The sequence below is a fragment of the Colias philodice genome, chromosome 23, assembly GCF_061535455.1.
Source record: "Colias philodice isolate Cphi_HAF_F1 chromosome 23, ilColPhil1 Martin Lab GWU primary, whole genome shotgun sequence".
Classification (NCBI taxonomy): Eukaryota; Metazoa; Arthropoda; class Insecta; order Lepidoptera; family Pieridae; genus Colias; species Colias philodice.
Window position 1 is genome coordinate 4,383,303 of NC_143108.1, and position 25,415 is coordinate 4,408,717.

At 32.4% G+C, this 25,415-nt stretch overlaps 3 protein-coding genes across 4 annotated transcripts; 2 read left to right on the forward strand and 1 right to left on the reverse strand.

Annotated features, from left to right (window-relative positions):
- Nucleotides 1-66: 66 nt before the first annotated feature.
- Nucleotides 67-9,313, forward strand: Mcm6 (minichromosome maintenance 6). The gene is made up of 14 exons (XM_089709718.1): nucleotides 67-316; nucleotides 463-886; nucleotides 1,241-1,432; nucleotides 1,927-2,099; nucleotides 2,909-3,032; nucleotides 3,492-3,630; nucleotides 4,337-4,494; nucleotides 5,056-5,208; nucleotides 5,548-5,853; nucleotides 6,549-6,730; nucleotides 7,958-8,070; nucleotides 8,315-8,443; nucleotides 8,670-8,815; nucleotides 9,159-9,313. Exons 1-14 carry the CDS (start codon nucleotides 225-227, stop codon nucleotides 9,273-9,275), a joined length of 2,448 nt encoding a protein of 815 aa, XP_089565844.1. The 5' UTR covers nucleotides 67-224; the 3' UTR covers nucleotides 9,276-9,313.
- Nucleotides 9,314-13,417: 4,104 nt separating this feature from the next.
- Nucleotides 13,418-22,824, reverse strand: Mlh1 (DNA mismatch repair ATPase Mlh1). 2 transcript variants are annotated; one of them, XM_089709962.1, is made up of 12 exons: nucleotides 22,608-22,824; nucleotides 22,057-22,529; nucleotides 21,755-21,818; nucleotides 21,232-21,431; nucleotides 20,326-20,596; nucleotides 19,283-19,439; nucleotides 19,063-19,146; nucleotides 16,094-16,236; nucleotides 15,084-15,733; nucleotides 14,571-14,716; nucleotides 14,181-14,306; nucleotides 13,418-13,759 (listed from the first exon to the last, which is right to left on the reverse strand). In XM_089709962.1, exons 2-12 carry the CDS (start codon nucleotides 22,167-22,169, stop codon nucleotides 13,458-13,460), a joined length of 2,256 nt encoding a protein of 751 aa, XP_089566088.1. In that variant the 5' UTR covers nucleotides 22,170-22,529; nucleotides 22,608-22,824; the 3' UTR covers nucleotides 13,418-13,457. The 2 variants fall into 2 exon arrangements, with proteins under 2 accessions (XP_089566088.1, XP_089566087.1); XM_089709961.1 differs by having other exon boundaries at nucleotides 22,057-22,824.
- Pbp95 (proximal sequence element A Pbp95) lies at nucleotides 22,809-25,380 on the forward strand. Its single transcript, XM_089709959.1, has one exon. The coding sequence runs from the start codon at nucleotides 22,930-22,932 to the stop codon at nucleotides 25,303-25,305; it is 2,376 nt and encodes a 791-aa protein (XP_089566085.1). The 5' UTR covers nucleotides 22,809-22,929; the 3' UTR covers nucleotides 25,306-25,380.
- The last annotated feature ends 35 nt before the right edge of the window (nucleotides 25,381-25,415 follow it).

A 25,415-nucleotide genomic window follows, 5' to 3' on the forward strand; every position in this document is an offset into this window, starting at 1 on the left:
GAATAACCGTAAACAATATTTGTTTTTGAACGAATACCGCATCTTTTCCCGCCAAATCCAATTAATGTCAGTGTCATGTGTCATGCTATACACAAACACCGGCAGGCGGCAACGTTTATTTTTATTTCAGAATTCAGTTTAGTTTTTAATTTCCTAACTCAATCAAAGTGCCCAAGTGATATACTATAAACTATTTTCAACAGTGGTAATTAACGTAAGTTGCAATGGATGTCGCTGATACATATGCTACTCAAAGCCAAGTTAAAGACGAGGTTGGAGTTCGTTGTCAGAAACTTTTTCAAGATTTCTTAGAAGAGTAAGTGTTGTTATTTACTTTCATTGCTATGTGAATATTTAGAGACCAATATTTTTAAGTACATTCATGATTCATACCATTTTTTTCCATGATAACGTGTTGGTTTGTAAATATACTCACTGTAACTTGCATCTTTGTAATTCCAGTTTCAAAGAAGACAATGAACTAAAATATGAGAGACAGGCTAGAGAGCTACTAAAACCAGAATTAAGTACACTAGAAGTAAGTTTTGACGATGTCGAGAAATACAACCAAAATCTGGCCACAACAATCATTGAAGAATATTACAGGATATATCCGTTTTTGAATCAAGCTATATTGAATTATGTGTTAAGTTTAGCTGAAAGTGGTATGAAAAAAGAGCTACAAGGGAAAGAATGTTATGTGTCCTTTGTTGATGTGCCGACGAGGCATAAAGTGAGGGAATTGACGACGGCTAAGATTGGAACACTCATCAGAATATCGGGACAGATTGTAAGGACGCACCCTGTACATCCTGAGCTTGTATTGGGTACTTTTGTGTGTTTGGACTGTCAGACTGTTATTAAAAATGTGGAACAACAGTTTAAGGTAAGGATAATTTTGATAGCAGTAAAGTTATTTGTTGATGTTCTCCACTTTTTTGTGTTGTTTCATATTGCTATAACTAATTTCAGTATAATAATATTTCATAGATCTTTTAAAAAAAATTGGTTGTTTGTAAAGTAGGTTTACGATCGAGATGTTTACGTGATAACGTCTTATTGGTGGCAGCGCTCGAGATGAGACAGGAGATCGGTCCGTCTCTCTCTCGTTATACCTGCGATCGCGCTCGTGAGGTTTTGGTGTGAGACAAGTTTCTGAACATGTCACCCGACTAAAACGATTTTAAAAACGTTATCACGTTAAAAATACGAACTATATAAACATGCTTTATATTTGCAGTACACAATTCCAACAATTTGCCGTAACCCAGTGTGTGCAAACCGTCGCCGATTCATGCTGGACGCAGATAAATCAGTGTTTGTCGACTTCCAAAAGATTAGAGTACAGGAGACTCAGGCAGAATTACCTAGGGGATGTATACCTCGCTCATTGGAAATTATTCTTAGAGCTGAGGCAGTTGAATCTGTACAGGTATAGTAGATCTTCAAATATGAGATTTATTTGTATCTAAGTTATATAGGTGCTACTGGAAAGTAACTTAACTTTAACTTGAATAATATAATTAAATATTTTATTCATTGCAGATATAATCTAAATTTGAAAATGGTACTTATCGTAAACACACACAGACCACAAAAATGTCTAGACAAAAGTGCTGATAACTTAAAGTTTAAAAATACATATGAAATTACTAGCGGTCCGCCCCGGCTTCGCCCATGGTACCTCCATGTCGAAACTATCCTATCTCTCAAGTTGGATCGAACTACACATGGTGTGCGAATTTTATTATAATCGGTTAAGTGGTTTAGGAGTCCATTGAGGACAAACATTGTGACACGAGATTTATATATATATTAAGATTAAAGACATATTTGTTTATTCATAATTAATTTACATTTCCGTTCTTCAGTTTTTAAAATAATAATAATTAACTAGAACTAACTTTAGTGTTATTTTTATTATAGGCTGGTGACCGTTACGATTTCACGGGCACACTCATAGTTGTGCCTGATGTAGGATCTCTCTCAATGCCGGGCGCTAAAGCTGAACTTACCACTAGAACTAAACTGGCCAATGAAGGACAAATGGAAGGTATTAAGGGCTTGAAGGCTTTGGGTGTGAGAGAGTTGCATTATAAGTAAGTATTGTTATTATAAAGTTTCATATTGTGAATTAAGATGTTCAAACTGTGATTTAATGCGTGTGATAAAACTGTGATTATTATAAATCAGTAGTAAGACTATAATAATCATCATTTTGAAGTGAAAACTTCCGTAATGGGTATAAAATCTTAAACTCGCGTCAGGACACGTGACCTGATCGAAAAAGCGTAAGACGGATGGATATCAAACATGCTCAATAATCAAGTTTTCACTTCTGCCGGCACTCCCGGAGTGCAATCTGTCTTTTTTTTCTTCTATTAATCTAACACCAACCTCATTAGAATGAATATAGATTTCCTTCTTACATTTATTAAATAAAGATGATTAATAACTTCACTATTAGCCAAACATAATACATTATACTTTTAAAGACACATAAATCTAGTATTAATAATACTAAATCGACATTTTTTAAGCAATATAGCTTTTAGTTTAGTTTATAGACATAATACTATGATCAATATTGGGAGAAGCCTCTGGCTCCTGAGACACAGTTTTAAACTAGTTCGGGAGTCGAAGGATTCATTATCTAGACCTGTATAATTATTATGTCAATAAAGATTTTTATTATTTTTTTTATCTTCTTATATATAAAAATGAATCGCAAAATGTGTTGGTAAGCGCATAACTCGAGAACGGCTGAAACGATTTCGATAATTCTTTTTAAAGATGATAAATAACTTCACTATTAGCCATACATAATACATTCTATTTTCAAAAACACATAAATCTAGTATTAATAATACTAAATCGACATTTTTTAAGCAATATAAAAAAATTTCAGGACAGCATTCCTAGCATGTAGTGTACAAGCGACATCTCGACGTTTCGGCACAGGAGATTTAGCCACCGACGATCTTACTACTGAAGATATGAGAAAACAGATGACAGATAAGGAATGGGATAAGGTACGTATTCTTTTTACTTCTAAAGTTCCTACTTATATTATAAATGCAAAATTTTTTATGGTTGTATGTTGTTACTCTTTCACGCGAAAAATATGTACGGATTTTGATTATATTTTGAAGTGAAGTAGATTATATACCTGAATTGCGCAAAAGCTATAAAAATACTTGCTTTTGCTTGTCCATAACAGCTAAAAATACATAAATTTCAAGTCTATCATATCTATAAGGTTCTCATTTCCAGGATTAAATTTATGTTACTAAGGGCCAATTTTTCAATCCTTGCTTAAAATTTATCCATCCAATAAAGTATTACACGAACATATTAAAATGTCACCTGTAAACTGCCAAACACGGGCAATTATAATACATTTTTGAAATTGTAAATTAATACGTTATTCGACGAATAAGTTTTAACCAAGGATTGAAAAATCGGCGCTAAATCTCTTTTTTGTTATACAGGTATATGAAATGTCCAGAGACCGTAATCTATACAATAATCTCATCACAAGCTTATTTCCGAGTATACATGGCAATAGTGAGGTTAAAAGAGGAGTACTGCTTATGCTGTTTGGTGGTGTTGCCAAAACTACTATTGAAGGTTAGTAAGTTTGATTATATTATTCTCCTTAAAATGTGCAAAGCAAAGTAAAGAATATTAAAAAAATATAGTGCTTACTTCTTACCATTATTTATTTTAATTAGAAAACACAGAAAATTTATATGTATCTTTGATACAACCTTATTCGTAATATGACAGAATTAATTATGTGTCTTGCGAAATTGTATACAGTTAACTTACAGTTAAATAATTATGAACGAAACCATTTACAATTCAACATATTAATTTTCGCAACTTTACAATCTCTCGAGATACATTATAAAATAATGTTGTTTATAGTGACAAATTAACAAAAATAATTCTTTTCAAGCTCAAACATTTATTTAATCAATTAGACTTCTTCTAGAAACACTTTTGAAACGTCATTAAGTACATATTTTTAACATTTACCACCTATTCGGAAAGCAGTAACTATGGGGAAGAACCGGCAAGAAGCTCCATAGTTGCTCTTTTTAATCATGTCAGTTTTACAATTTAATTCTCCAAAATACATATGTAACATAATCAAAAATACCATTTTGATTTTTGTTATACCAATCATTAAAACTATCTTGCAAGATGAAAAACCATATAAACTGTATTATTTTTAACAGTTAATATTCTTGCAAACTTTTACAAGCTAACAGTGACATATATCAATTAATTAAAATATTCAATTCATAAAATACCTTGCCCTTGATCAAAGGTACAACCCTCCGTGGAGACATCAATGTATGTATAGTGGGCGACCCGAGTACTGCAAAATCACAATTATTGAAGCAAGTGAGCGAGATCTCACCGAGAGCAGTATACACTAGTGGGAAAGCCTCGTCTGCTGCTGGTCTTACTGCGGCTGTTGTTAAGGTATGTTTTATTTTTATTAATAAAAAAACACGTGTGTCACTCGGGGACTGCCGCGGTAAAGCTATTGCATGCTATGCCTTCAAGCCACACCTCCGCGCCCGTCGGAGTGGGGAGCGTGAGGTTTTTCGTTACGGAATTTCTCGATTCGGTCCCCGCGCTCAAGGCCCGCGATAGAAGCTATGCAATAGCTTAAAAAAGTATATTGATGTGTAATTTGATGTTTTTTAGATTAGTGGAATTTATTTTATTTTCTTCTTTCCTTTAAAATATATGAATTGTAACCATTTACAGCTTTGTAATTTATAATTTTCATAAAATTTTATATAAAAATTTAGGACAAAGATTTAATAGAATTTTCATTGTTATCATTTCAGTGTTATCATTGAATCCTTAGCATGTGTGCAATATTCGATGTTTTTCCTATTCTTTAAATTAATTCGATTAATATTATTTTTTTTGCAATCCTAATAATTTTAGGCTACATAATATATTAATTAATAATTTCCCAATAGCTTATTAAAATGAAGATAACATTAGTGTTATGAAACGTACAATTTTCAGGACGAAGAATCATTCGACTTCGTAATAGAAGCAGGTGCTCTAATGTTAGCGGACAATGGAGTGTGTTGTATCGATGAGTTCGACAAGATGGACCCCACTGACCAGGTCGCTATACACGAGGCTATGGAGCAACAGACTATCTCTTTGGCCAAGGTAAGAAAACGTGTCAGAAGTGAAACTTCTTTGCCAAGATTCAAAGAAACCAAAATCGTCGCCTTCATGGCTTGATGGTATTGCCATGACGCGACCTTGAATTTTACTCTCAACGCGCCTAAAGAAGTTTCACTTAAATAAATAATAATTCAGAGATTAATTTTATTTAACCGATTCAACACGACAATACAATCATTTTACAAATATAATATTATGATATCTAAATCATACGTAGTTTATACCACTTTATTTTATATAAAATGATGATTAGTCTTTCTGTTTTTTTAGGTTATAATTATTTACCGAATAATAAATATCAGTTTCTATTCACACTTACAGGCAGGAGTCCGAGCCACACTAAACGCTAGAACATCAATATTAGCCGCAGCCAACCCCATAGGGGGTAGATACGATAGAGCCAAATCGCTTCAACAAAATGTCGCCCTCAGTGCTCCTATCATGTCGAGATTTGATCTATTCTTCATATTAATAGATGAAAGTAGCGAAATGGTCGACTATGCGATTGCAAGAAGGATTGTAGATCTACATTGTAATAAAGAGGAAACTTATGATTGTGTGTATACAAGGGAGGATCTGTTGAGATATATTGCGTTTGCGAGGAGTTTCAAGCCGCTTATTACAGAGGTAAGATTTTAAATGTTGATTTAAAATTTAAAAATGTCATCATATTACCGTATATGCTTTTGCCTGTTTGCTTTGTCTTGCCTTTTTTGTGATTTTTTTAATGAGTTAAATATGTTTTAAATATGTATTTTTTTTTCTTAATCAAATTTTCCTCACAATTCCCTCACATTCCAATAATATAACACAATAATTCATAATAGTTGTGTATATTCGAAATATTTAGAAAAAATATTTTGTAATTAGGCTATATTTTTTAACAAACAGCCTTGTAAATTATATGGTATGTACTACAACTTTGAGAAACATTCCGAATTTTAATTGGTATTTGGTATATACGTATGTAAATAGATAAATAGATAGATCATTCTTTATTTCACACACACAAGATTACAAACACAGAAAAAGACAAACAGACACAAGCATGTACAAATGTATGTATGTAGCTGTATGTAGTACTTGGTAGTATTTATGTACCAATATTTTTGAAGCGAAAACTTCTTTAGCGGCGTTGAGCACTTTTTCTGTAATGGGTATAAAATCTTAAACTCGCGTCAGGACACGTGACCTGATCGAAAAAGCGTAAGACGGATACCATTCCAAAATATCAAACATGCTAACGTTAATAATCAAGTTTTCACTTCTGCCGGCACTCCCGGAGTGCAACCCGTCTTTAAACAACACCCTGTACACCACAGGAAGCGGGCAAGATCCTAGTGGAGTACTACACAGTACTCCGTTCCCGGGACGGCACGGGCGGCGGCGGGTCGTGGCGCATCACGGTGCGGCAGCTGGAGTCCATGGTGCGGCTGGCTGAGGCCATGGCCAAGATGCACTGCAGCGGGCACGTCACTGCGCAACACGTGCACGAGGCGTACAGGTCATATGGGATATATACAGGGTGTAATCGTTAACAGGTTATATGGGATACTATACAGGGTGTAATCGTTAACAGGTTATATGGGATACTATACAGGGTGTAATCGTTAACAGGTTATATGGGATACTATACAGGGTGTAATCGTTAACAGGTTATATGGGATACTATACAGGGTGTAATCGTTAACAGGTTATATGGGATACTATACAGGGTGTAATCGTTAACAGGTTATATGGGATACTATACAGGGTGTAATCGTTAACAGGTTATATGGGATACTATACAGGGTGTAATCGTTAACAGGTTATATGGGATACTATACAGGGTGTAATCGTTATCAGGTTATATGGGATACTATATAGAGTGTAATCATTAAGTGTGCACAGGCGATTATATCGTAACTATTGCAGATATCAAAAAACTTTATACTGATATCGAAAGTACGTTACCTAATGTGTTAAATGACAATAATAACTTTTTAAAAATAAAGCGGGAAATATCCAAAAAAGTTACATTAAACACTCCCATACATTGAATTTTCCATACATTTTGTGCTCAAAGCAAATGTTCGAAGTGACATCCTCGTTTTGGAATACCATTGTATTGAACATCGAGCTCTGTATACAATTTCTAAATGAATTTTTATTAAAATTTGCGAAGTAATTTAAGCACAAATTCAAAAAAAGAACCAAAATTTTTTCATATTACATGTTTAGGATAGTCATGTCTTATACTAAATGTATGGGAGTGTTTGGTGTAAAATTTTTGGATATTTACCATTTTATTTGTTGTCATTTTACTCATTAGGTATAGATAGGGCTTTCGATGTCAGTATAAAGTTTTTTTATATCTGCAATAGTTACGGAATAATCGCCTGTGCACACTTAACGATTACACCCTGTATACAGGGGGATTTTTTTTTCGACTGGGTGTGGTAGACGATGAAACGACACATCTGACGTCGCTTTGAATCGCACAAGCAAAATATTTTTGCTATAGAGAGCATATATACAACTATCCGATATCATCGCTGGTCAGTCGAGTAGACTGGTAGAGGATCCTCCCTTTTTCGATTAAGGAATTCCACCTAAACACACAACTATGTAGAACATTAAAAAGCGCACGCTGAAAAAGTCACGTCAAGACATTTAGGGACAACATTCGCATATTAGATACCTTATAACAATTTAACGGCGCATTTTTTTAAACCTAAATATTTCTCTCTAGGTTACTGAACAAATCGATAATCCGTGTAGAACAACCCGACATTCATTTAGAAGAAGAAGATCCGCAGTACGAGCCTAGTATGGACGTCGATCAAGACACACCAAACGGCACTGGTATGTATACTTTTTATTTTTAAGTAAATGTTTTAGATTAATTATAATATAGTATTGGGCGTATTTAAATGTTTACTCCTTTTATTACCACTCAAATTTTATTTCATTATTATTCAAATAAATTAATAAAAAAACTTACAGTAGTTAAATAATTAATTCAAATAATGGTAAATGTATATTGATTTTGATCTTAATATGTAAATTGAACATAAACATAAAATTCAACCCATTTCAATAATTTCAGCAACTGAACAGTCAAGTGCAGATACTGGGTCAAAAAAAAAACTAACATTATCATTTGAAGAGTACAAATCTCTGAGTAACATGCTGGTCGTGTACATGAGGAAAGAAGAGGGAGAGGCTGAGACTAGAGGTAAATATCACTATCACTAGAGTAGAGATAATATCACTTGTATTCAAAATCAGGAAAAGCCTAAATCTTTGATTTTGCTGATATGCTATAAGTACATCAAATAAATTCAAAATTATCTTTAAACAATGTGTAAATGAACGTTATTATTTCTATTCACTATTCAGAATTTAAAGTTACAAAAATACTAAATAATGAAATATAAACAATTTATTAATATAATTTTCAGGTGAAGAAAGTGCAGGCATGCACAAGAGTGCTCTAGTAAGCTGGTATCTAGAACAATTGGTTGCTCAAGGACAAATTGAAACTGAAGACGATCTGTTAGAACGGAAGACCTTGGTCGAGAAGGTCATTGATAGGCTTATGTACCATGTGAGTATTTTTGCAAAATAACTGTATAAAAATGTAACAAACTGTATTGAGAAATTTTGTAAAATCAGAAGAAATGATTCGTTTTTTTAACAATGAATAATTACCAAATATTATAGCAGTGTGCACAAAAATTTAATTTGTGTCATTGTATTGTAATTTATTGTCCAAATTAGTTTTTGTATAAGAATACAATTAATAAGTTTAAAAAATTTTAATAAAAAAAACTATATGTACATACTATTATACTATTGCATATTTCTTACAAGTATCAATATTCTTTGCAATGTAGATTGTTAAAATTATACAAAGATATTATTATTAATATAAAAATGTTATTTTCCAGGACCAAGTGATAATCCCGCTCTCAACAACGGGTCTAAAAGCAACTCAGAAGTTAGAACAAGAAGTAGAAGACGACCCCTTACTCGTAGTTCATCCCAATTATGTTGTCGACGCCTAACATTCCGCCTTGTGTTTAATAAATGTTTTAGTTTTTTATTTTGTGTTTCATTTTTAACTTACTTTCTCCACGCTTTGTCTAACACATAATAAATTATACACAAAAAACCACGAGACTCATTATATAAAAAAACCGCAACAAAATCCGTTGCGTAGTTTTAAAGATCTTTATTTTATACTATGTAGTGATTTAGCTTTAATTACATACTTGATGTATTAATTTTTCAATTTCATGCTATTTTAAAAATAAGTTAAATGATCTATCACTACTAAGAATTCACAGTATTTTTAAACATTTAATCATACTATATACTATATGGGTGTTTCTCTGCTATTTGGAAACTCGTTCAAACAAGACTGTCCTAACCAAAATTTATCAAATGTTGAGAATGTTTGTCGATACAAAGCAAGGTAATAGTATTTCAAAAATATATATTAAAGAAACACACACATTTTTTTCTTTGTTTTTGAGTTATGAGCGGTTTTGTGCAAAATCGTGACAGGGTAATGTTGTGACTAACCAGGGGAATGTTTTTATGAACTAAAACTAATATTTTTGTATGTATAAATAATCAAATCTTTATTTTTATTAGCTCTTACAATGTGTAATTATTACTGAAATAATCAACGAGATCAAAACTAAATTCACTTACAAAATAGAGACATTTTTATAACATTTGTTTTAAACTGAACAAAATCAACTTCTTACTTTTACAGTCTTTCTAAAATACTGATTGTTTGACATAAGTCAGCTCTTAGAATGTTAAATAAAATAAAAACAAAAATATTACCTCTGTTATCGAATATTCACAATAAACTTTTTTTGGCTTACAATTAAGAAACATTTATACTTTTCAGGTAACTTGAAATAATTATCATTGCTGGCACAGTATACCACTAAAAATCAATTTTATCTTTCAGGGAAACATCTCTTATTTCTCAAAGACATGTATCAATTTTGGAAAACTATAAAATTATCTACTTCCTTTAACAGTCACGTTCAGATCAGGAACGTTTCCAATATTTGGTCAAAACCGACATCAGACATATCATTCTCATCTATTCTAAACTTGTAGCCCTTGTTATCACAAATTTTCAGAAAAGTCACTGTTAGTTCGCCGTCCTCATCACTTTATTAACAACCGCAGCATAGCGATATTCCCTGTTCCCGACAATAAACTTAACTAAAACGTGATCACCACTGTTATAATAAGTTTGCTGAAGGACGCTTGTACTAGGCTCCGCAGTATTCTCAAGATCAGTCTTAGTATTTTCAATCGGTCTTAAAAGGATAGTCTCTGTAATGCAGTCATGTCCGTGAGATTTGAGATAGCGGGATTTCGACTTCAGAATCGGAGTCTGTGAGATACAGGCCTATCATTTTGGAGGTTCTAGACTTCAGCTGAGCCTTCATACTGTGGTAGTTTACACACTAAAAATGCCTTAAAATCCTATTTTAGTACTTTACCATCGCATATTACCGGCATTCATTTTGTGAGCGACGGACCCGTTACACAGTATCGAAATAAAATGATGTTCCATATTGTGACTTCGAGGCTACATGTGGAGGTTCCAAATGTAGAAAAGTTTTCCTGGAATTTTTCAGAGAGTGGCCATGGCAAGAGTGCCACAGATGGTATTGGCGCCACGTGCAAAAGATCTGCTGATGCTGTCGTTGCTGCAGGAGGAGATATCGATAGTATGGAATCTTTTATAGACTCTGTGTGTCAAAGGTGTCCTTCAATCACTCTATTTACAGTTGGCGATGATGCAATTAAAAAAATGACTATGGATATTCTGAAAGACGCCTTTCTTCTTGTTTTTGAGGGTCATTTTTAAGTCGTTGTTATCTCAATCGTTCAGCTATTCGTTTTTGTTGTAATATTTCTTCTCTTGTTTTGGGTGGCTTCATTTTAGGTGGCATTTTGAGCTATAACCTACGAAAAAGAACGATAATTATATTATTTATTTATTTATTTGGTACATATTATTAACGCTGAGGAAAATTGATGCGATATCCAGCAATTAAGTCTTTACAAAACTTAAAAAAAACATTCCCCTGAGGTAAGGAACACTCCCCTGTGCATATAAATGACAGGGGGATGTTGACCAGGGGAATGTTTTTTTAACTTGAAAACCAATTATCTCAAAATCATTAAAACATATCACATTTATAACACAGATGTGCAGACATGATTGCTAGTAAAATAATTTAAACAAATTATCTTAATTAAAAGTCTTAAAATATGAAGACAAATGCTCACCAGTGGAGTGTTCGTACTAACGGCCGCGACGCGTTGTTCACATCCAAACACAGTGGTGCTACTGAAAAAATGGCGGCTGTCTATTTACATTGACAACCGAACGAACTTTACACCGTTAGCGTTCCATTTCATGGTTGAAATGTTTTGGACTAATAACCTAAGTGATTTTTGCGCCGTTTTCAAATGTTACCAGGGTAGTGTTTTAAAAATTTGAGGACAAACTTCGTATTCATTTTTTTCAATATTTTTTTTATTATAGACATGTAATTTATAATTTAAAATATGCCACAGTCTTCTGCAATTACATATTATTATTATTTAGTAACGAATTGACAAGTATTAAATATATATAGGTATCAATACTTCTAATTCTGGAAAAGGGACATACCAGGGGAGTGGTTTTTGACATGTATAACATTTTTTTTCTCGAAAATTATTATATTAAATTACATAATGAGCAATTGTGAACCAAGAATACCATTTTATGTTCATATTAATCCTAAAAAAATAGAAATGATAGAACTTATTCTAATAAAATTTGCTTGGGACAGTGATTTTCCATTTAGCAGAGAAATGCCCATATATATATACATACGTAGAATCGGTCTATGCGACTAGCACTAATATAATATATTCTACCCAGACACAAACATACATAGTAGGTAACGTTCATTCGCGTACTCCGTAGTAAAACAAAGATAGAATATACATTTACATTAATTATTTATCCTTTAGCCAAAAAGAGTTAGCAACGTAACCGACTAAATGCAACACGACTAATTTACTGACTTTTACGCATATGCCTCTTCTACCTCAGTTTATATAATATGTATTCTAAGCATAAGCGTCTAAACACACTGCTGAAGTTCAACACAATTACGCAAGCAATGTTATTTGAATGAATTACTCACGACACATAATGCCGAAACTATGTTGCCTTATAGCGAACAGCCGAACTTCGGTCGAGCGTGTTCTGCAGTAACTTATTCTATAGAGCCAACGTCACGGTACGTTTATATCAAACGAACATAGAGCTAGAGCAAGGGCATTCTTTCGTGATCTTTTAGTGGGGTTTTTAGAATGAGCATTCGTTCTTTTGATGTAAATATACCGTTGTAAACGACCGAAATTGGGTTCGTTTTCGTACGCCGCGACATAAAGTTACGCAGCTAATTTTCCGCCGCGTAAATTCGGCACTTATTGCCGCACATAAAATTAGCAACGGAACTTCGGCGTAGTGTGTTTAGACACTTACGGCCTTACTTATAAAAAGTTAAACAATGGATAAATTTCAACCATTTCCTACCATAGCTGTGTCCTGCTCTTGCTCACATGAAACGTCATTCATAAAAACAAGACAGGTTATTGCAATAACTAATCCATTGCTTAGCGAATGAGTAACATTTTATAAGTAAGACCGTTAGTATCTCTATCTAATTCAAATTTACTGTATCAAAAAAGTCATCAAATAGAATTCAGACTACAACGCACCAAAAATAAGGTGGTCTCGTTTCAGTTTATCTGAATGAAATTTTTTTGTACGTTTTGTGAATACGCCTTGAAGTTAATAGCAATAAGCTTGATTTTTCTTTAACGTTTTCGACTACAATTTATATGTTGTAATTGTAGACGTTTTTGTACAGGATTAAGTATGTGTGTTTTTAATGAAGATAATTTATTCGCACAAGGTAAATGAGGAAGAATTAAAAATTGGAATGAGTTATTCAGTTGCCTAATATAGCAGCAGTCTCAAACCTACTTAGTTGATGGTGTAGAAAAATGTATTACAGTACATAGTACATTTTAAATATCATGTTACTAGTGGGAAAATAAACTGTTACACTTAGAACACGTAGTAGGATTAAAGTAAAACAATAAATAAACTTAACAATTCTTTATTCAACAAACTTAACCTAATATTAACACCTCTCAAACACTTTATACAAATCATTCAAGCTTGCTATTTGTAAAATGGCGCCATTATTAACGAAACTAGTTGGGGGGAGAAAATATTTTCTTATGGCGGGAAAAATAATATGTTCTTGTTTCCACTGTTCTGACTTCACAGCTTCATTAGAATCACTTGGGTTTGGTTGTGAATAAAAAATAGCTGTTTGTCGACTGAAAGTGTCGAAACAATCTTTTTCCGAATCCCAATTAACTTCTGTGACCAGACGAACGAGGTATGTCGGTAACGCGCCCATGAATGGAGTGTGACCATCTGCGAAAATTAAAAAAAAATATTACATTAATTTTGTAATGTGCTTGGTATACCAAGCACATTACAAAATAATGTGTGGCTTAGAAATCATTAAAAATTAAATTTTGTACTAATTGGATGGCTAGAAGTCCTGGAAAATGTTATAAGAATTTTACGTAGTTTTAAGTAGAAAGACCAATATAATGAATAGTTCTTATAATTTTTTAAAGAATACAAATAAATTCAATCGCGAGTAATTCCGGATCGATCCGGGTTTTCCGTCTTACCGAGGCTACGCCTGACCAATTGGCCACCCGTGATCCCAGCAGAGCAATCAAAATTCTATTCTTTCGGTTTTATGTGTTTAAAGGGTTTAAGAGTATCTGTGTAGGAAATCTTTATAAATCAGAGCATGTTTGAATTCTTTAATAAATAATCAAACCTAAAAGTAACGGCAGTGCAAGCAGTTCTCCGTTTTCGTTTACTTCGAAGGAAAAATACTCTTGAAGCATCGCCCTTTTGGCCACCAATAATTTTGTCATTTGCTTCGCCATGTCTCGTATGTTACCTGAAATTAATTTATCAATTAAAATTTCATATTTTTAATATATTATGAAAAAATCTAACTACATATTTACATACAATTTTATATTACTACCTACAATCACAAACGGTAAATACCATAAAATAATAATACATAAATAACATTTTTTTAAATAAAAATACGTAAGTTATAGCTAGCTAGAAATTATTTAAACTATACATACACTATATTATAAATGAATATCTTATAGAAAGACATGTGTTATTTGTGCTTAATTAATATACTAACCAATATCACCAAATTCTGCATTAGCTTCTGAATCTTGAGAGTTCAATCCCAACAAAAATAGCTCTTCTAAAGGCAACGGATTTGTTAATTTTATAAATCCAAAGTTTTGGAAATCATACAACAATGTTTCGTAGAATAGTTCTTCACTGAAATAATAAATAAATATATCTAAAAATAATGTCGGTTAATCTTATTTTAAAAATGAGACAGGTGATTTCAGAAATTAAAATATGAAATGAAATATTTATTGAGACTTCAAAATATAATAACGTGAAAATTACAAAATACCTACTACAATTTTTAAAGTGAAACTTATTTAGGCGCGTTGAAAGTAAATAAAAAAAAATGTCAAGTCGCGTCATGGCAATACCGTCACGTCACCGGGAGTAAGGGGACGATTTTGTTATCTTTGAATCTTGCCAAAGAAGTTTCACTTCTGACGCGAGTGCTCGGCACACACGCACTTTTTACAGATTTTTTAAAATAACTGTCAATTTTAAATAAATAACTTACACCAATCTCGTAGTATCACACAAGAACAATTTCGTAGAATGCTGTATCAACGACTTATAGCAATCGATACAGGCTATAAATATCAAATTAGCCAATATTTCCCTTAAGTTACTATTACACGCATCTTCTACCGCCATTCTCAACTTTTTTACACTCGTTAACTTAGTTTCTACTCTTTCGTACTTAAATATTCTAGTTTTAAACGATTCTTTTGGATCTACGTAACTTAGATTTGCTTGATCTATATTCATGCGATCTTTCCATTTATCTGTATTCCTATTTTTAGTATCTGGTTCGGAATATTGTGAATCTTCTAATATATCATCATCCGATGTTTCATGAATTGTTATTTTTGGTAATTTTGCACTTTCTTTAGGCGTATCTTCGTCATCAAGTTTATCATTTATTTCTCCCTTATTTGTTTCACATTCTTTTGTATTAAAATTAATAATATTTCCATGTTTTTCATTGATTTTTCTTACATTTTCATTCATAGCATCAGTAGTTACGCTTTTAGCTGCTGAATGGAAAAATTTGTCGATTTTCTGTACATCAGAATTAACTCTAACTAAATCTTTAGCATATACTTTTGCGCCGTCTGTTGTTTTTTTGACAATTTCTTCAACTGCGCTCGCTCCGGGTAATCTTGCCTGCATATATAAATATAATATTACTTTTTGTAACCTTATTATAAATTTATTGTTAATTTTTATTGCTAATTTATAAGAATAGAAAGAATAGAAAAAATTGATCATGGGCGAGATGCGAACCTGCGTCTTTTTGCCATTCTGAGGCAACACCTAGATTTTCGGCCACCAATTATTTTATTGTAAAATTTCTTATTTATAAAGCATTTGAGTGCTATAAAACTAAATATCGAAGACTTAAATATACTTAATTGTTTGTAGATAAAATTGATAAAAAACTAATAAGAATGAATAATATACAACCAAAGTGACTTTCTTTTACATTAAGTAATAGATATACATATTATGTTAATTCTAATTTACCTGAGTGTACATAACTCTAGAAGAATTACAACTGAGCAGTTTGTTCTCAATGCAACCTTTGATTTTGTCTATAATTTGCTCTTCATATAGAAACTGTACTTCGTGTTTCGTTGGATGCACATTTACGTCTACATTTCTTGGATCTGAAATTATAATAAAATATTATATTCTAATTACTAGATTTCCGCCCGCGGCTTCGCCCGCGTTTTCAAAGGAAAACCCGCATAGTTCCCGTTCCCGTGGGATTTCCGGGATAAAACCTATCCTATGTGTTAATCCAAGTTACCCTCTATATGTGTGCTAAATTTCATTGTAATCGGTTCAGTAGTTTTTACGTGAAAGAGTAACAAACATCCATACATCCATACATCCATACAAACTTTCGCCTTTATAATAGTATTAAGATTATTTATCCTTAGTTTCACGCCAAAACGACTGGACGGATTTTGATATATAGGTGTTATATATATCGGTCCTGATAAACACATTATGTGCTAAACACTTTTTTATAATTTAATTTGAATGAACGTACGCACGAGCGAAGTCGCGAACACAGCTAGATTAAAATTACTATAATCATTGTAAAAATAAAAAGATATAAAAAAATATGCCCACATTGGTTTTGTAGTTTTTGATAAAGTTATTAGAAATAAACTTTGGTTTACATTACATTAGGCCAGTGGAAATTAACATTAAATTCGCAAAGCACGATGTAGATTTGAATTTTCGGTATGTTGTTTGGATCAGTTAGGGTGATGTAAATCCCAATTTGCAACTTCGAAAAAGTTGTGCTCGCTGCGCACCACGTGATAAACTGCGAAAATTTTGGACTTTTTTCACTTTTTGCTCTAAAAGTCATAAACTATGCGTTTCCGACAAGTATGATTCAGTACATAAATTAAGGTTATTAAATTTGCAACAATTTAAGCTTAACCGCAGCTCTCTAAACCTTATAACGACTAAACTGTGGCCATTCGAAGATGGTTCATTTTTCCCGAAATATTGAAATTTTTAGTTTTGCTCCAGTTTGAAGCAAAATATTGGCAAAATCCGCTCGTTCCATGAGAAGTTCGTATAATAAAGTTGTAGTGCATTTAATTTTCTTTCATAAGAGCATAGAACAAAGTCTGTGAGACAAATATTTCACACACAATATCTGAAAAACAAAAAGAAGGTAGAAATAGATTTTTAAAGAATTGAAACTGAGAGCATATAAAATCATAAAAAGAATAATACTTTTTCATTTGCAGGATAGGTAATTAACAAAATTACAAAATTTGGGAAAGTAGGAAAAAAGATTATACGCAAATAATAAACTGCGAAAATTTTGGACTTTTTTCACTTTTTGCTCTAAAAGTCATAAACTATGCGTTTCCGACAAGTATGATTCAGTACATAAATTAAGGTTATTAAATTTGCAACAATTTAAACCTAACCGCAGCTCTCTAAACCTTATAACGACTAAACTGTGGCCATTCGAAGATGGTTCATTTTTCCCGAAATATTGAAATTTTTAGTTTTGCTCCCGTTTGAAGCAAAATATTGGCAAAAACCGCTCGTTCTATGAGAAGTTCGTATAATAAAGTTGTAGTGCATTTAATTTTCTTTCATAAGAGCATAGAACAAAGTCTGTGAGACAAATATTTCACACACAATATCTGAAAAACAAAAAGAAGGTAGAAATAGATTTTTAAAGAATTGAAACTGAGGGCATATAAAATCATAAAAAGGATACTACTTTTTCATTTGCAGTATAGGTAATTAACAAAATTACAAAGCTAATTAAATTTGCAACAATTTAAGCCAAACCGCAGCTCTCTAAACCTTATAACAACTAAGCTGTGGCCTTTCAAAGATAGTCAGTTTTTCCCGAAAATTTAAAATTTTTAGTTTTGCTCCCGTTTGAACCAAAATATTGGCAAAAACCGCTCGTTCTATGAGAAAGTCGTATAATAAAGTTGTAGTGCATTTAATTTTCTTTCATTAGAGCATAGAACAAAGTCTGTGAGACAAATAGTTCACTCACAATATCTGAAAAACAAAAAAAAGGTAGAAATAGATTTTTAAAGAATTGAAACTGAGGGCATATAAAACCATAAAAAGGATAATACTTTTTCATTTGCAGGATAGGTAATTAACAAAATTAAATTTTCTACAACTTTATTTTATGACCTTCTCATAGAACGAGCAGTTTTGCCAATATTTTGGTTCAAACGGGAGCAAAACTAAAAATTTGAAAATTTCGGGAAAAACTGACTATCTTTGAAAGGCCACAGCTTAGTTGTTATAAGGTTTAGAGAGCTGCGGTTAGGCTTAAATTGTTGCAAATTTAATTATCTTTGTAATTTTGTTAATTACCTATCCTGCAAATGAAAAAGTATTATCCTTTTTATGATTTTATATGCCCTCAGTTTCAATTCTTTAAAAATCTATTTCTACCTTCTTTTTGTTTTTCAGATATTGTGAGTGAACTATTTGTCTCACAGACTTTGTTCTATGCTCTAATGAAAGAAAATTAAATGCACTACAACTTTATTATACGACTTTCTCATAGAACGAGCGGTTTTTGCCAATATTTTGGTTCAAACGGGAGCAAAACTAAAAATTTCAATATTTCCGGAAAAATGAACCATCTTCGAATGGCCACAGTTTAGTCGTTATAAGGTTTAGAGAGCTGCGGTTAGGCTTAAATTGTTGCAAATTTAATAACCTTAATTTATGTACTGAATCATACTTGTCGGAAACGCATAGTTTATGACTTTTAGAGCAAAAAGTGAAAAAAGTCCAAAATTTTTGCAGTTTATCACGTGGTGCGCAGCGAGCACAACTTTTTCGAAGTTGCAAATTGGGATTTACATCACCCTAACTGATCCAAACAACATACCAAAAATTCAAATCTACATCGTGCTTTGCGAATTTAGGGTTTTTTAGTGTCGATTTCTACTGGCCTACATCAAAAGTATACTCACCTAATTCAATACTGAGATAAACAAAGGAATGTGCATTCTTCGGTAAATACGTGGAATATACAGTGTCTATGGCTTTTCTTATTGCTGCAAACAGTTTGAGTAAAATTAGGGAAAAATATATATATGTAAATAAGATTTAGATATGTACAAACAATATAAATTGCTATAATTAAATCCTTATCATAATAAGAAATGATAAAATAAGTTTTTACAAACTCACAAACACAATCAACCAGCCTGTGATTAATAAACAGCAGCATACAGCCTTTCTTGTGCGAGTAATTCACATTTGTGACATATCCGTGAAGCGACATCTTTAATGTTGCGTCTTTTAGCTCTATTTCTAATAACTCCCTTGCTATTGAATTTCCATGTATCTGTAATAAAACACAATAATTATAATTATTATGATAATCCACACTAATATTATAAATGCGAAAGTAACTCTGTCTGTCTGTCTGTTACTCAATCACGCCTAAACTACAGAACCAATTTGCATGAAATTTGGTATGAAGATATTTTGATACCCGAGAAAGGACATAGGCTACCTTTTATTGCGAAATATGTACCACGGGCGAAGCCAGAGCGGACCTCTAGTAATTAATAAAGCAGTAACAGTTTTTTAATATTATTATTATAATAGTAATGACACTTCACAATAATAATATGTAAATTAACGAATAAAATAAAATATTCCTACAATTAGATCTTCCAAATTCAAATGATTTTTAAATTGTACTAGATCACAATTATAATCAGTTTTATCAATCTGCTATATAAAAATAAGTCGAGTTTTCCTTCCTGACGCTATAACTCCAGAACGCACGAACCGATTTCCACGGTTTTGCATTCGTAGGCCTCGGGCTCCGTGAGGTTTGTAGCAAAGAAAAGGCTGGTGGCGAAACGAAGTTCGCCCGGTTTGCTTGTTTCAAAATTATAATTTTAAGAACTTCTTACTAATACTTTATTACAAATATTTTTGAATTATTTTTTCATACATACACACAATCTTAACATTTTTTACATGTTATGAAATCTATACTAATATTATAACGCTGAAGAGTTTGTTTGAATGCGCTACTCTCAGCAACTAATGGTCCGATTTGAAAAATTCTTTCAGTATTAGATAATCCATTTAGAGGAAGGCTATAGGCTACATATCATTACGCTAAGATCAACAGGAGGGAAGCCACGCGGGTGAAACCGCGGTGCGCAACTAGCGCGCAACAAATACTTTTGTTGTATTTTTTCATAGATACTCACAATCCGAACATTTTCCACAACCGAAGATTTGCTTGGTGTCTTTATATCTGTATTTTCACCAAACTTCTTCAAAGTGAAGCTAACATTACTATTATGTATAGCGTAGCCTCCAACAACCTCCATTATATGTGTATATTCCTCATTAGGGCTTCGTAATGCGCGTTTCCTCGCTATCACATTATAAAATAGATCTTCTACAGTTATTTGAGTGCCATTGTTGCCAGCGCAGGCTTTAATTGGTCCCTTCAGTTTGCCATTTTCGTAAGACGCTCTGAAAGTTTTTGAAAATGTATTAGAAACCTAATGTGTTGCTTCTAACATTCTTATAACAAATCTTATATGAATTATTTGGTGACGGTGTTGTTAAAAGACTATAATTTTAATTTTTAAGAGACATATGAGTAATCAAAGACTTGATTGGCTACTTCTCAGCAACAATTTAAGGAAGAATAAAAATAGAATGAGAATAGTATTTGCCTTCTTTAAGTATATGGCAAAATAACATCTCATTATATTGTCAACTCAGTTTTCACATCAAGTCCATCTTTAAGAATTGAGATGGCTCTCATAAACAATATATTGAATTCAATCTTACCAGTGCAAGGCCATAAGTCAAAAACATTCTGTATCAAAATTCATAATTAAACTATATTAAAAAAATCAATTAACTGAATGTAAGAAAATGATACCGCGGCCTTGGTACAGTGGTTGACGTGTGAGCGAGGGATCCTGGGTTCGATTCCCGGCGGAGACAAAGAAAAAAAAATGTCTCGGTCTGGCAGGACATAGAAGGCTGATCACCTACTTGTCCCTAAAGATAATCGATCAGTGAAACAGATATATAATGCATATGCCCCTTACCCCACTTGGGGACATGGGCCTTCACTTAGGAAAATGATAACTTACTTATAAGCGCATTTATCGTTAGCAGTTTTCGTCAGTATACTCAGGTGAGCCACATGACTGATACTGGCCAAGGCTTCGCCTCGAAACCCATAAGTGCTGATAGCTTGCAAATCCTCATATTCCCTCAATTTTGATGTTGTGAACCTTTCACAGACTATGTTAAGGTCTTCATTCCTGATGCCTGTACCATTGTCTTGTATCTGTGAACAAAAATTGGGTGTATATTCATAGGAAAGTTGTGTTTTTATTAAGATAATGAATAGATTGCGTTTAAGTTCTTTAATTTCTAGATAAGTTGATTATTTGTGGATATTATTTTTTTATCTGATGATACATGAATTTGTGAATATTCACACTGCAAAATAATGAATAACATTCTTCAAGTAAAATTAACGCATGCACAAATTCCAACTCTAATAAAACTTACTGGAAACTTTACAGGTTCATCTAATGATGTGAATCAAATTCGAATTCGATTTAGTTTTTAACAATGTAATTATTTCTATATATGTAAATGTATTACCTGTAAATATTTCAAGCCACCAGCTTTAACTGTGATGATTATGTTTGTAGATTTTGCATCCAAACTGAAACAAATTCATATGAGTTACATTTAAAAGTTATAAGCTAACAACTATAATATTTAGAAAAATAATTTCGTATAAGTAGTGCTTCTTACAAATAACTATACATAACTAATTGTTGTTTGGTGTTCCTTTTGTTCACGACGCGATAAAACTTTTACGTTGTTTATTAATAAAAAAATCAAGTTGAACCGAATATATATTGTATAATTTATGAACAATAAATAATAATAAGAATTACCAATTCTCAATCAGTTCCTTTAGCGCATTTGCCGGTCTTTGTATAATTTCACCGGCAGCTATACGATTTACTACTTCTTCATCTAATTTTCTAATAACTCCGGGTTGTGCCATTTTTATGCCATTAGGTAAACGTATTTTAATTCTTCTATGCACTTATCGTTCCTTTCTATGAGCTTTTGATATATTATGATATTTATACACAATCTTGATTCTTGTTTTGTTTTGAATGTGAAACTTTAAATCTTACGACCTTGCACGACTGACTTGCGACTGACCGCCTGATTGGCTGATTATTTGACGTTCAATTGACACACCGTCCACAGGTAAAAAACGAAAACCGTAAACAAAATTATCTGAAGTCTCTATAAATATTGCTTATTTTTAAAATAAATTATCCTTAACCTTTCTTTAAATCTCCTTCTCTTTAGCTTCGGCTTTCGGTTTGAATACTGCAAACGATCTCTAGCACCTCTGCAAATGTTCATAGGCGTGATTGCTGTGTGTGCAAGGTGGTAGCTCATCATAATAAAGTATTAGAACTTTATTTACTTACTTATTCTACTTACTATGTGCATAATGCATGTCAAAAAATATTAGCTGTTGCCTGTTGGGCCACTTGCATATTACTTGCTGTGATCGATAATACTTGCTCTGTGCCACTTGCCTGACGTCTTTTTTTGACTGTGTTTTTGACTTTTTGAATTTTGACTTGAGTTTGAAGACTAGATCCTAACTGTGGTTTGAAGCAAAGTGTGAATGGTGTGAAGTTAGCTCGTTATTGTCGCTCTGTAGAAATTTCGATATTATTACAGTAATTTATTTATTATTACATTTAAAAAACTTGTTAGAAAATTGTGTATAGAAACCTACAATGATTGATTTTGATTCGGACCTTGAGAGTGACATAGAAGCCGAACTTGAAGATCTCAGAAGGCTCACAGCAGCATTAGAAGATGATGAACCAGGTCCCAGCAGAGGAATATCTCAGTTTTCGGTTCATACATCGCAATCAACAATTAATTCTGTACAAGATGATTTCATCAATATTGACACTGCCATCGCTCTTAATAAATTATACGACGAAAAACTACAAGGACTTGAAAAAATGCTGATAAATCGTTTAAATCAATGTAGACAGAAATTAAGAGAAGTTCAATGCACTAATAATGTGGATAAAATTGAAAAACCGAATTATAACAGGTTCAAATACATTCACTGTGGTAAACCGTATTTCAAGGATGAGTTTGGTTTTCCTGCGCCCGACAATGAAGATACTTTGCTCAGAGCAAAAGCGGGAATGTATGATTTTGCTTCTATACAAGCTGTCCCCGGTTGGACTATCAAAGATAAGAATATATTAACTAAATGTATTCTTAAATTATCTAGAGAAATAAAAAGAAAGCAATTAAAGTCACAACTTGCAAAAATGCAAAGGTTAAATGTAGACAAAACAAAAAAAAGCAAAGAGCATAATGAAATTCAAAAAATAAAAAAACAAATAGATAAAATTGATAAAATGCCTCTTAAACTATTAGCTCTACCCATTGATGAAGAGTATGACTGGGATTTTGTTGCAAAAAAATTAAACCATAGACATAAACCTCAAGAATTTAGAGCATTATGGAAACTTTTTTTACATCCTTCAATAAATAAAACTCCCTGGTGTGAAAAGGAGGATACAAAACTACAAGATATTGTCAAAGAGAAAGAATATCAAGATTGGGATGCTATAGCTAAAGAGTTGAATACAGGACGAACTGCCTATCAGTGTTTTGTTTACTTCCGTACTAATATGGGGAACAATTTTATTTTACATAATTGGACTAAAGATGAAGAAGAGTATTTAAAAAGGCTAATAGAATATTATAGAGAGGATAATTACATTCCATGGTCAAAAATAGCATCTTCAATGGAGAATAGAACTAAAATCCAAGTTTATAATAAATACTTAAGAATGTCTGAACTTAGAAAAGGTAGATTTCTACCCGAGGAAGATGCTGTCATACTTACATTTGCTGATAAATATGGTACAGATTTCAAAAGAATGACGTGGTTCTTACCCGGTCGGTCGGTCACACAGTGCCGTACACGATATCATGTATTGTCTAAGAAGAAGGTCTCAATACAGTGGACTGCTGAAGAAGATAGAAAGCTAATACAGCTTATGTCAAATCAAGACGTTATTAAGAATTATTCAAGCATCACAAAACATTTTCCAGGTAAGGATAGGGTGCACATAAGATCTAGACATATGATATTAGAGCGTTGGATGATGAGCCATCCTAATTTAGATATCGATAAAGCCCCAAGACGGGGCCCAAGAGTACTACATCGCGGCAATTTGACTGATAATTTAAATAAGGCCATTGAAAATCTAAAAGCAAGAGTGAAATCCGATATACAAAAGGATAAATCAAGAGTGGTTACAATTAACTCATCAGAGCAAAGCATTGACGACGCGATAATAGACTTTTTTGTAAAACAACAGATAAAAGCTCAAGATTCAAATAAACTCAAGTCAAATGATAAAGATACTATACAAGAACCAAGTCAAACTGAAAGCGAAGCAAGAGAGGTGGTTAATATGGCTAATTTGCAACAAGTTCTAATTTTGCTAAAAGCAAAATTAAACAAGGAGAAGTTCATGAGCAGTAGTATGTTTAATAAGTTTCCACAATTACATTTACCAGATCTTAATATTTATAAAATCATTAAGAAATCCTATGGGAAAACGAAAAATGGATCAAATTCTGCACACCTAGCAAAGATCCCAGATGTATTTGGTAATAATAGCTTAGGTCGACTGGAATATGTCCTTCCTCCAAATTATACAACCATTACAGGATGTAGAAAATTAATAAATTATGTTGCCAATCAAAATGATATTTCTAGAAAAAATTTAAACCACATCATTCATAGCAATAGTATATTGAGAGACCAAATGAGTCGAATGATAGAAAGATTTCATACTTTGTTTATGTGGCCTATGATGTTATCAAATAGGCCCCCACATCCACTAACAGCAAGAAATGTAAAACCAATAAATTATGAGCCCCCAAAAAAGAAAATTCAGCCACCTCCATATCAGAGAGGAGATTATTTGTCTTTGCCAAAAGTGATTGAAGATGACAATATTATTAGTGATGTAATTGATTTGGACAATAATAATATGAATGATGTTACTCTAGAACAATCATACAGTTTTAGACCTTGTGATAGTGATGATGATGATGATGATGATGAATAAAGCAACACAATAATTGTATTTAGTATTAAGTATTTATATTGGTAATAATTTTTAATACAAACTTCTGAAACTGCACATGGTTAATTTATTTTAGAAATCTTTATACTAAT